General features: G+C 41.7%; 1 protein-coding gene across 12 annotated transcripts in view; it reads left to right on the top strand.

Moving 5' to 3' along the window:
- KALRN (kalirin RhoGEF kinase) overlaps positions 1-12,143 on the top strand; it is a 484,636-nt gene that overhangs the window by 299,508 nt on the left and 172,985 nt on the right. For all 12 annotated transcript variants that reach the window (XM_039555510.1, XM_039555513.1, XM_039555508.1 and 9 more), the window contains one exon: positions 2,492-2,666. In XM_039555510.1, the coding sequence (XP_039411444.1) occupies positions 2,492-2,666 (175 nt within the window). The remainder of the gene's footprint in view (positions 1-2,491; positions 2,667-12,143) is intronic.

Raw genomic sequence — 12,143 nt, 5'->3', positions numbered from 1 at the left:
GCGGTTCCAGGGGTGCTGCTGGGGGCAATATTTCTGCTCATCTGTGAAAGGCAAAACAATGACTTGCTCCAGTGAGATGTGAAAGAACAGGAATGTTCGTGGCTGGAAAAAAAAAAAGCAGCCAATGAAGAGCTAGGTATCTTGCCCATAAGCTTTAGAAAATGGGTATTTCTCACTGAGCTTTCTCACAGTTAAAGCACTGAAAGTGGTTTTAGGAGCACAGTGTTCATTTTAAACAAAGTCAGCAGCAATGTACTGAGTCCAATTTTATGTTCCCCGAAGTTTATTTTGGGGATTTTTTTCCAATAATTTCCTTGAATTTTAAAACTCTAATCCATAGCCTTTCAAAGATTAGTAAGGATCTTATATTTATTCTTTCCCAGAGTTTCTCATTGCCAGACAGAGCAAGAAATATTGTGGCAGAGGCGTGCAATCTCAGAAATGTTTTTTTTCTGTAGGGAAATCTTTCTTGAACCAGACTAGCTAGGGATTGTCAATACCTTATCTAAGGAGACTTAAAAAAAGTACCAGATTACTACTCTTAAACTTTTATATTGCATCAGTCACTGAAATGCAAGTGCGGCTTGATTTGAGGAGTGAAATGTTTAATGAAATAGAATTTCTAAAACTAAGTGTGTCTCTAGATCCCGTGAGAGATTATTCAACACTAGTCTTGAATAATTCATTGAGCAATTTAGATAATATATGAATAGTAATAATCCTCCATTTGAGTGAAGATTTATTTCATGTCCTTTTATAGGAGACAGGTGCTGACTGAAGGAAACAGAACTTTATTGGATGCAGCCTCAGATTATGCTGTAGTTTCAAAATCTCTGGTTGTTTTCATTCCTTCTTCCTCTGTACAGCTCTAATGTGGAGGCAGAGAGAGATCCTGTGATTACCAAGAATGTGAAAACAGAGTGGGGCAGAAACCATAACACCTGGAGAGAGAAATATTGATGTAATATTATTCCCTTATAAGCAAGGGAAATCGGTAGTTCTTGCTTTAGAATAATGCTGGAGCATCTGAAGTTCAGCGTATTAAATATCAAGTAGTTGAGGGAAAAGAGGTGAAACGCATCCAAAGAGCTAATTACTGTACAGTTAATAGTATTCTGTATTTTTAACTTTATTCTCAGTCTTAGATGTTCAGGCAAATGCTTGTTCATTTCCTTCAAGGCACTTAATGAAAACAGAATAATGTGTGTGTTTTATTGCCTTAGAACCTGAAAGGTGTGTTTTAAACACAGCCAAAATGACCCTGTGTTAAGAGCCCAGTTCAGTTTTAAAAGCTTCTGCTAAAGATAATGCTTGATTTTTTCTCCATTATGCTCCCTGACAGTGTTAATATTAAAGTTGACTGCTGTTGTTTTATTCTGACCCTGTGTGATGACAATTTGCATAGGTCTTTCCAACAGTGTATTTGATAGGGTTTTCTGTTGTTTTAGTTTAAATATACCAAATAATGCAGTTGCTATCACACACCTTTGAGCAGGTTGGATGGAGAAAACTATTGCATCTGAATCTTGTTTTAGCTGACGTGCCAAAGCCAAGATTAAACTTTGGCTTCAGAGTTTCCTTTCTGGCCCTTCTGAAAGTTGAGGGCCTTGTGTGGAACATTTGAGGATAAATTTCACTTCTTTATGTCTGCAAATGGTATTTATCCATAAAACAGTCACTGAAAAAAAATTGCTGAAGACATAGCAGACTTTAGGTGAACCTATTAATATACATGAAAGCACAAATAGAAAAGGAACTGTCAGGACTGTCTTGTGCCCATGCTAAGACTTCTTTCAAGAACAGCAAATTCCCCCTTGGCCCTGGCCCACCAGTTAAAAGGTCTGCTCCCTTCTGCTGCTTGTAAATGGAAAATGTTAACTGGAGCAGTATCTGACCTGCCACAGTCACATCTCATTTCACTTTTCCAGTGAAAAGACAAGTCAGAATCTCTCTTGGAGTGTTGGAAAGGTGTGTTGTGGTTTTTTTGCACTGTATTCTGTATCCATTTCTGTACTACGTAATCCAGAGGATATCAAGGCATCCCTAGCCATTGGTCTCAAATACTCATCATTCTAATTCAATTAGTCTGTAAGTAATAAGGTAATGCAGGAAATTAACTTGTAAAGGTCCAGGTGGCTGATGTGAGTATAGGCTGGAACAGGTGACCCTGTAGCATTAAAGGTGATTGCCTGCCAGTCTCCTCAAGAGAGCCATTGAGATTGATGTGCCATCTCTTCCCCTGCCCCTCCCAAGTGTGTAAGGTCACAGTGTCACCACACAAAAAAGGATGATCCCCCTGCTCAAACTTTGTGCCGAGCTCAGGAGCAGGAGGATTTCAGCAACTAGAGGAGATGAGTGTTGCACACACCTTCCCTCAGCCCTTTGTGCTTGGGTTTTCTCCTCAGCAGCACACAGAATCACAGATGTGTAGTTCTTGCTCTTTTGCCTGCCTCACAGCTCAGCTTTAACCCTGCTCTCTGCCTTGCTACAGGGACTCTGCTGTTTCCAACAACAAGACCCCCCACAACAGCTCCATCAGCCACATTGAATCTGTCCTTCAGCAGCTCGACGAGGCCCAGGTACAGATGGAAGAGCTCTTCCATGAGAGGAAGATTAAGCTAGACATTTTCCTTCAGCTCCGGATTTTTGAGCAGTACACCATTGAGGTAAGAGCTGGCTGCATGACCTGAGCAGGGGGGAGATGTGGGAGAGAGAGGACACGTGAACATAGCCTCTGAGGGTATGTCTCGAGCTGTTTGTTTGTGCTCAGCTGTCCAGTGAGGGGGAGAGCAATTTACAACCATTCTTTAATTCAGACTGTTGGACCTAAAGTATACTTTAGGATAAACTGCCAGAATGCACTGAAATAGGTGCATGGGTGCTTAGCTGACTATACTGAGAATCTGCCTGCTTTGCAGAGAAGCTTTATGAGATGCCTGTTATAACTCTCTGTTGACATGAGTCACTTAAGGATTTGAAAGTCGTGTGTCACTTATCAGTGAGGTTTGTCTCTTCAGATACAGATACATGCCTGTCTTTAAACCACAGAGTGAAAACTGTGTTATGCATAAAAGGAAAGGATATTTAAAAGGTGGGCTTTTCAGACATTACAGTGGATTTATTTAAAAAGGAAAAGAATATTAGAGGGGAAAGTTAAAGTACATTTTATGTCTTCATGCAAAAAAGGTCCGTCAGTTGTGTTTTGAACTTATGTTTTGGAATCAAAAGCACTGGATGGAAAATTCATCAAAACATTAATAATTGGGGTATTCTTGGACTGAGAAATTTTGAAGAGACTCCAGCCAATCTCAGTAATTAGTTACTGTAGTTCTGATAGGACATGATGAAAAAAGAACAAAATGTATATTAACTTGTACACAAAGTCCATGAGACTCATGTCAGTGCTTGTGTCCTTTCCTGGGACGTGTTCCTCCTGCTGTATCCCCCTGGTGCTTGTTTAGTTCAGGGAGCACGTGTAAGTGTTTGAGGATGATACCTTCCTGAAGGTATTGCTGGTAAATCCCTGCATACTGTCAAGGTGGGTGCTGGTAACTAATGGGAGGTTTAGAATGCCACATTACATTTTGTGTTTAAGACATGGCATGATGAATTATAGTGGAATAAAAGGCAGGAAACAGGTGTCCTGTTTCCTAAAAGGTGTCCTGTTCTATAGCTGAATGCCAGAGATAGGAATCAGTGAGGAGTATCTGAGCTTGTCTGTTGCAACTGCACGGTGAGGTATTTCACTGCAGTCTGTCCTACAGTGCTTGTTAATTATGTAAATTGGAATAGTTTCCTTTACTCACCAGTTATATGCAGCCTCCTTGCTATTGAGAGGCAGTATTCTTTGGTTGTGTATGTAAATATAAATGTATTTATTTCATATCAGATACTGCTCTTCCAGCAAAGTATGTCACCTCCTATGTTTAAATAGAGGATACTTTGATACATGTGGTGTGGCAGATGCTGAATAATTGAGAGTTTTACTCTAAAGATGTAAATGGGTGTGAATGCTGTACTTGAACATACCTATACATGGCACCTGTGTTTTCAAAAATGAAGAAAAAAAATAAAAGAGACAACCAATATGTGCTTCTGGAACACCCAAATGTGTTTGTAGGCAGTATGTGGTGAACCCATGTGAGTTATGCATTAAGGTCTCAGCCTGTTTCACTGCAGATTCAAGGTCTGAATCTATAATTGTGCTGATTTAAGTAAAAATCTTTTTTAAAAATTAAAACAAATCATTGTGCTAAATTACTTTTCTTTCTAAATAGTCTTTCAATCAAAGAGTGTCACCACCAGGCATTACTTTACTGATGGGGCAACCGAGGCATCAGGAGAGGATGTAATTTACACTGTTCCCCTCCAGATGGGATACCAAAATGGGAATGCTTTGTGGATACCTCTGATTTGCTTCTGCATAGATCCTACTTCTTTATATTCACAGAATGGAATGGCTGTGATACATTAAGATATTTAAAATTGGAAATGTGCTTCAGAGTCTTCTAAAATCAGATTAGCTAGAAAGGATTTTAAAGAAAGTCACCACTTAGTTGTCAGTGTAGATTTGCTATTTTTTTTATCAAATGAACATCTGAATTCCCTCTGCAAGATTAATATTACAGGGAAATCTGAGAGTATGTTTCATAGAGAGTCTATGGGCAGATGATTTTATTTAGAAAGCTCCCTCTCTCAGAAAAATATTTTTTGTTTTAGAATAATTGTGACAATTTCTACTGAAAACATGGTGAAAAATATATCCAGGTCAGCATCTTAAACCCTGTAAGTACAGTTAGTACTTAAAGAAGAAAGGCAGTTTGAGGGATAATAAAACAAAGGCAGTTTAAAATAAAACGTTAAGTAACACATGTATGCTATGCATTTCAAACAACAGCTGAATTGGCTCAAATTGATACAGTAATGGTGCTTAGAAAGTAGATTTCAGTCAGTTGCCTCAGCTGTGTAATAAAGATTCCAAGTCAGTAGGAAACTGTTACAAGAATTAACAGAATTATCTCATGCCATTGTTGAGAAACAAAGAGATTTTTTCATCACCATAATTTAAAAGCGTGTAGTATTTCTAATGGTTGACTCTTCCCAGCTATTGAGGGGAAAAGATGATGACATTTAAAACAGGAAATTAAGTATTTTTTGCTACTAAAGACAAGTAGCTTGAGCTATGACTGGAAATGTATTTAGGTTTTAATTTTCCATAATAGCCTAGATCCTGCATAGATTAAGAATAGTGAAATAATGTGTACCAGTATGATTGATTGTCAAATGAATTTCTCCTTTTCTAGTCTAGATAAGCCCCCTTCCATCTGTCCAAAGAGCAGAGCCATATTGAGCACAACCTTAGTGAAAGACTTCTACCTGCTGCAGCTGCGTTAATCCTCCCTGCGCTCACACAAACTGCCTGCAGAGTGTGGGCCCTCCTCCTCCTCTTCCCGAACTTGAACACTTTTCTCCTCATTGCTGCTTCTGCCTTGTTAAGCCCCAAGTTTCCAATTTTTCCTTCTTAGGTCTGTTATTTGGGTCTGTTGGTTCTTGTGCTCCAGGGAATCCCTTGAGATGAGGTCCCTTCCCTGGCAGCTCTGGCGAGAGGAAGATTTGCATCTCTCTAGTGGAAGCCAGAGGGATGCAGCTGTGGGAGTCAATCTGCTTCCAACAGCTTTAGGGAAGGCTGCACGTTAGAGCTCAGCCTCAGAGAACATTTACATCTCATGTTTTCTCTTTCCATCCAGTTTTGGTACTGAACATTTTCAATTCTGTTAATTTTCCCTGCTGCTCTCTCTCCTTTCTAATTAATAAAGCAGACAAAGTATTAGGATTTTTAAAAATTCACAAATGGCAAATGAGTGATTTGCCTTTTTGTTTAGGAAGTGTCTGCCTTTTGTTCTTTGGAAACTTCCCTGCTTTGTCTGTTCTCCCCAGATATCGAAATTTGTGCCACAGATCACATAACCCGTTCCTCTGGCACCTTCCTAAACTTACACTGTGCCCATCTGTTTTGTAGCCCTCCTGGTTTTTGAGATTTTCTATAATCTTTGCTTCTTGACAGAAGTTTGGAGTCCAGACAGACTTCAGGATTAATGATTACTGCACAAGCAACACTTATTTCCATCTATTTTGGCATTATTGATCTTGTACTTCAGTAAAACCTGTCAACTATTGTTGCGTTTTATCTTCAGGAAAAATGCTTTCCTTTAAGAGAAGCCACCTGCCCATTTCTTCGGCAGGGCAGGCCAGCTGTGTTCATTTAGGACTTTTAAGGACTTCTAAGCCTCACAGGCAGCTTTTGTGTTGTCCTGGAGTCATGGCAGGTTTGGCAGATATGAATTTGGGTACAAACCCACAGGCCCATCGCATGAGCTGCCTGTTCTTTCTTGCCTTAATCTCATTATATTGACTGATATTTACACTCTGGATTCTTGGGTTAAGTTATGAAATCCCAACTATGGCAACACCTGGAAACAGACATAACAGAAACATGAGAGAGCCTGGCTGTCCCTATGGGAGGCTGTTCTGCCCTAAATTTTAACACCACAAAATGACAGCCCATCTTTTATTTAGGAAACGTGTCCAACTCTGATGCCTGATATGTTTTATTCCTTTACCAAGCCACTGCGCATTTCAAAACAAGATGGGATCATTGGGATTATATGGTTGGTCTTTCTGTATGACACTGACTTCAACTGAGTTTGTGCAGCCAGCGAGGTAACTCGGGAGATTTCATGGAATGTGAATGTGGTAGCTGATCTGCTGCGAGGAAATCGGGAGTAAGGCTGGAGGGCTGAGGGCTGGCAGACATCAGCAGCAGTGCTGGCACCACGCTGAGTGTATTACACATATGAAGCACAGTCTTGCTCCAGAGTTCTATCCTCAGGAAGCTCTGTCAAGTATACTTTGTCCTTTGCTTCAGGAATAGCAATTCAGAGGCTTATTAACCATTATTTGAGTGACTGCGAATGTACAGCAAAATGCTGACTAAATGTGTAAGAACCAAATGGTAAAATGCACTGAGTTGCACCCCCTAAAAAATTACTGCCATGCAAAGTCTTTCTGCGTATTTTTCCTTTAAAGCTTTTGTAGAGAGATTATCAAATTCACCTGTAGGCCTCTGTAAAACGCTATGACTGTGAACAGGAATGATCTCAGCCAATATGTGTCCAGCAGCATTTGTTGGTTACCTCAAAAGAAACTTCCTTCTCCCTTTCCCAGAAGTGTCCAGCTCCTTCCCTTGCATGTATTGTTTCTTTTCCTACAATGTGCAATGCTAGACAGAACCTGTGTTCTGTAGTCTTAGAATGATGTGGTTCCTACACCAGGACAGTCCTGGGAGGGATTAAGGGGGTTCCCACAGTACAGTGTAAATTGGATCTTGTATGCAGTTTGTTATATTTCGAAAAACCCCATGATGACTAAAATCTTCACCTGCTGGACATCTAATTTTCCCCCATCAATTTCTTTGGCTCTGTTTCACCTGCTAATTAAAATTTTCAGTCTTGGTTTCTCTTGCTGGCTCTTCTGGCTGTTCACAGCCATCCCTGAGCATGAGTTTAGGAGGAAACAGGAGGCAGCTTTCACAGCAGCTCATTTCACTGTTATTTACAACTTGTTCGAGCATCCCATTCCAGCTTCATAACACTAGCAGAACCTTTCAAGAGCATTAGCTGCCTGCATGAAGGTTTTGTATGTAAGATGTTTTGTAGCCCCCTCACTGACTAAGAGCTGACACCCAGGTATGAACTTCTTTATTAGAAATAAGTGTTACAGTGATTTTGAGATAGATTTGAAAGGAAGAATGGTGAAAAAAATTCAGCCTGTTCTGTTCATAAGCTGGAATCCTGTAATGTTTCATGCTTATTGAGCTTTTGTTTCTCTTTTCCATGTATGCCAAGTTTTCCAACTGCATGTCACTTCATTTTAAGAAAAGGAATGCTCTAAGCTGATCTGGGCACCCTGGGTTTTGGAGATGAATTCCATTGTTGCTCCAGATATTTTTGGGATTCAAAGGAGTCAAAAGCACCAGAGCAGAATCATCACTGTGACAGTCCTTTCACACTTCAGTGGCTCAGGTCCCCACTAAGCCAGTGCGGCATCTCTGTCTGTTGTCAAAAAATTGGGGTGACAGTGTTGTCATTTTGCACAGCATCAGCCAAAACCAAGGCCTGAGAAAGAGGAACAGCAAACTTACTGCTTGTATGATCTGTAGAAGTGACAGTTCAATTTACCCTTTCCTATCTTAGTCCATTCCTGGACCCACTTACACGGTTGCATCCAGCCCTCTGCTCCTTCAGCCTGCTCTGAATGCTGCTGCCCTTGGTATTCCTGGTGCCCAATCTCTGGTGTGTGCCTTAGAGTTCTCACCAACTCTATTATAATTCCTTTCTTTCTGCACTCACAGACGATCCCTCTGCATCCAGGAGTTGGAATATTTTTTTATTCCTTCCTGGATCAAATCTTACCTCTCATCTCATCCATCCTCACTCTGTTAATCACAGCTGTATGGCTGTTACTTTTTTTCTCTTGAGCTAGATCTTGCCTTTTCAGTACAGATCTGCTCTGTGCCTGTGTGACTGTTCTTCGTGTCCTGGCTCACCCCCATGCTCTACCCACTCTTCTCACCTTTGCTTCTCTTCCTACTTGCACCATCAATTTTTGTTGCAACCTGCCTCCTACATTTGCTTATTCTTTGCAGGCATCTTTATTTTAGATCCCTCTCAAGCCCACTCTCTTTGTGTCCATAGCTTGTGCTCCCATGATAGAGCGTTTTTCCCTCCTCCTCATATGCCCTTCCTCAGCCCATACTTCAGAATATCAGCTCCTATGTGATTCATTTTCCATATAGCATTTATCTTCTTTCACTTCATTCCTCACTTCCCCTCTCCACCTCCTTCAACTGGCAAACAAAATTTTCAGGTTGCCACTAAACAACATGACTTTAGGTGTTGAACACTGAATTAAGGCTAAACAAGGAGCATTCAAGGCTCAGAAGCACCATTTTGTAGAAAATCTCAGCAGCAGCAGCAGCAGCGTAAAAAATATATACTTAAGGATTTAGATAACTTATTGGAGATGTACAATTGCCTGTACAGCAGCTGCTGCAGCTCTGGCAGGCTCTTTGGCTTAACTCACAAACAAGCTACAAGGTAGGCATGAGCTGCCTGGACTGCTCCTATTGTTGCTATTATTAATGCTACTACTTTTCACCTGTGTGTCTCTTCTCTATACCTCTCATTGTTCTCCAGGACTGGAGAACATGTCCCTCTCCATTTGGTAACGTCTCCTGCTGGTGTTGCAACATGATAAATCCAGGAGGCAGCAAATGCAGCAGTATTGCGGCAGTGGGAATTTGGATATATTAAATTGCTGCTTTAGGAGGATTCCTGCCTAAAGACCATGTGGTCTAGACTGTGGTCACTGTGTCTGCCTGGAAAACAGACCTGGCTGCCATAGTCTATATATCCATAATTGCTCTGTGGTGGTCTCATGGAGCTCACACAAACCCAGCATTTGCTCACATGCTTCCTCCATTTCTCTGATAAGGATATCTCAGATATCTCACTTCATACTAGAGTGGGTTCACTGCCAGCATTGCTTCTCCTCCTGTCATCGTGGCAGCAGGAGCATCTGTTTCAGGTGAAGAATTACAAAATGTGCTTCCTAAGCTCATTGGAATCAACAGCTTTGTCATGTCTTTCTCTCATCAGTACTCCTGGATCATTTGACCTTCCTTTAGTACTAGGGAGCTGTTTCTTGGCCACTGACCTTGTATGACCCACAAAAAAGGAGGGTGGCTCAGTCCAAGGAGTTGGCTGAAGTGTGGCTGACAATGAGTCGTATGTGCAGCTTTCCTTGGAACAGTGTGGGAACCAGGGGATGAGGCTGCTGCCTGTCCTAGTGTAGACCTGTGCACTGCTGCTCTTGCTGCTCCCACAACCCTTTTACTTTGGTACAATTTCTTTCTCAAGCCACAGCAGAACAGAGCAGAGCTCAGATCTTCTATTACAGCAGGGCTTCCCTTCTCTCACTGCATGTGAAGGTTGCTGAGGTCTATTTAGAATCACAAACACTGGGAAGTAAAGTGAATAAAACAAAAAGCACTGTCAGTTCTTCCCACCAAAAAACTAGCACATGAACAGGGTAAACTAATCAGCCATTCTTCTTTGTCAAAAGGGAATAAAACAAGTTCATGGCCAAGTGACCCTCATTTATGAGAGAATTCCTGATACAGAGCCAGTGCAATTGGGTCTTGCCACAGCTTAGGGAACAGGACACTTCTGTTCGATGCAGTCCAAGTTTTATCAGAGATATCAAGGCCTGACTAATCTGTGAAAGCATCCAATTTTTGGACTTGAAAAATATATGACTGTAGTTAACAGAGCTGCCTAATTATATCTTATTCCTTAAGAAAAAGAAATCATTTTCCCTGTACCCAAAGCAAACCAGTAGATCCAGACTCTGGCACCATTTCTAAACGGTCCTGTTTGAAGTACAGAAAATGCTGGGATTTTGAGGCATTGTCTGTACAGACAGAAAAGGAAATGTCTTAATGAGATATGTAAAGCAGCATGGACTCTGGAATAGGGCACCAGATTGGGATTCAGGAAACCTAGGTTGTTATCACAGCCCTGCTATTGCTTCTTGCCTTAGTGTGCATTAGATTCCCTGCTAGCCATCTGTTTGTTACTCAGAGCAATGTACCCAGCCTTCCTGTACCCACTTAGCCTGAGAAATTTGATGTTGTTCCACCTCTTGCTGTGCCTGATTCCTTCCTCTCTTCCCCTGACCCAGCACACGGATGACTGTCACTCCTTCATCAGCCCCCACTCAAAGGCTGCTTCCCTCCTTCCCTCTACTGGTGGCCGTGCTCTTGGCCTGGCAGAGCTGGCACTCACTCTGACAGCTTTGTCACTGCTGGACGTGTCTGACTGTCTAGAGCTGCTCAGGTGCAGGCTGAGCCTCTGTTCCTGGCCCTGACAATGTGACATGGAGCACGATGGGCTGGCCTTGCATCCCGCATTGTTTATCAGCTTGTGTCCTCACTGCCTTGTACCATCCTTTCCTCTTTAGCTGGAACACTGATGTGATCTGAGGAGTGTAGATAATGGAGCAAAAACCCTTTAAGCTCCATTGTCCACAAGGGACAGGTAGAAGTTTAGGTGCAGCTCCTTCTGTGTGTGTAGCCTGGTGAAAGCTGGTTGCTGCCACAAGCATGAACTGCACTGGTTTTCTGGGAGCCACCCTTCTCCTGAGTGTTTGCAGATTCCTCTCTGCTGCAGACCTGTCTTGGACACTCAGGGCTTAGGGGCAAAAACCAGTATGGTCAGGAAGAACCATTTCCCAGTGCTGGGATGGAAATTATTGTAGATTTAACAATAAAAGCAGTGCTGATCAGTGTCCTTTCTGCAGCCAAGTGGAGAAGTTACCAAGAGAAAGTTCTTCTGATTCATTTATGTCACGTGATTTTCCATTAGACATAGCAGAAGAGATTTTACATTGAACTTTGTGTTCCTGTCATGACTGTAGGAACCTGCTCTCACTCTGACTTAATTCTGTTGTTTGTTGTTTGAAATGAGGTCAAGATCACCTCAGTTCTGATTACTGTTAGCTGAGCATCTGTCCCTAAATGTAAATGTATCTAGTAAAACTCTTCTCCACCATCAACTTTGGACAGTTTTCCATAACTGTTAACTCTGCCAATAAGTCTCCACAGTCCAGGAACTCCTGCTGTGATATGTGTATGAATCAGAGGCTGCTGGAATCAGGAACGGGGCCAAAGACAGTGTAGAGATAGCTATTATTTAAAGGTAATTGAGTGGAATGGGCAAAGGAACAAGCTGAAGAAAAATAGAGGCCCCTCAGGATAGCCACACTCTGCCTTCTACCCTGCAGCTGAGTCCCAAGTTCTTCATTGAGTAAGTCTGCTTTTCTGCTTCTCTCAAAAAAGAGCCTAAAACGTGCACTTTTTCCTTCTAGTACAAAACTATGCGTTCCTGTCCATTCTAATGTGAGAAAGGCTGAGAGCTGGTCCGTTTGGGTCGTCTTCCTAAGCTTGTGTTGCATATAATGTATGTTTTCTGGAAAGGAAAGCTGAATGGAATATTTTGAATCTTGGTTCCTTAGGAAGTTAAGTA

This window comes from Corvus cornix, chromosome 7 (genome assembly GCF_000738735.6).
Source record: "Corvus cornix cornix isolate S_Up_H32 chromosome 7, ASM73873v5, whole genome shotgun sequence".
NCBI classification, from domain to species: domain Eukaryota; kingdom Metazoa; phylum Chordata; class Aves; order Passeriformes; family Corvidae; genus Corvus; species Corvus cornix.
This window is presented reverse-complemented; position numbering and strand designations above follow the sequence as displayed.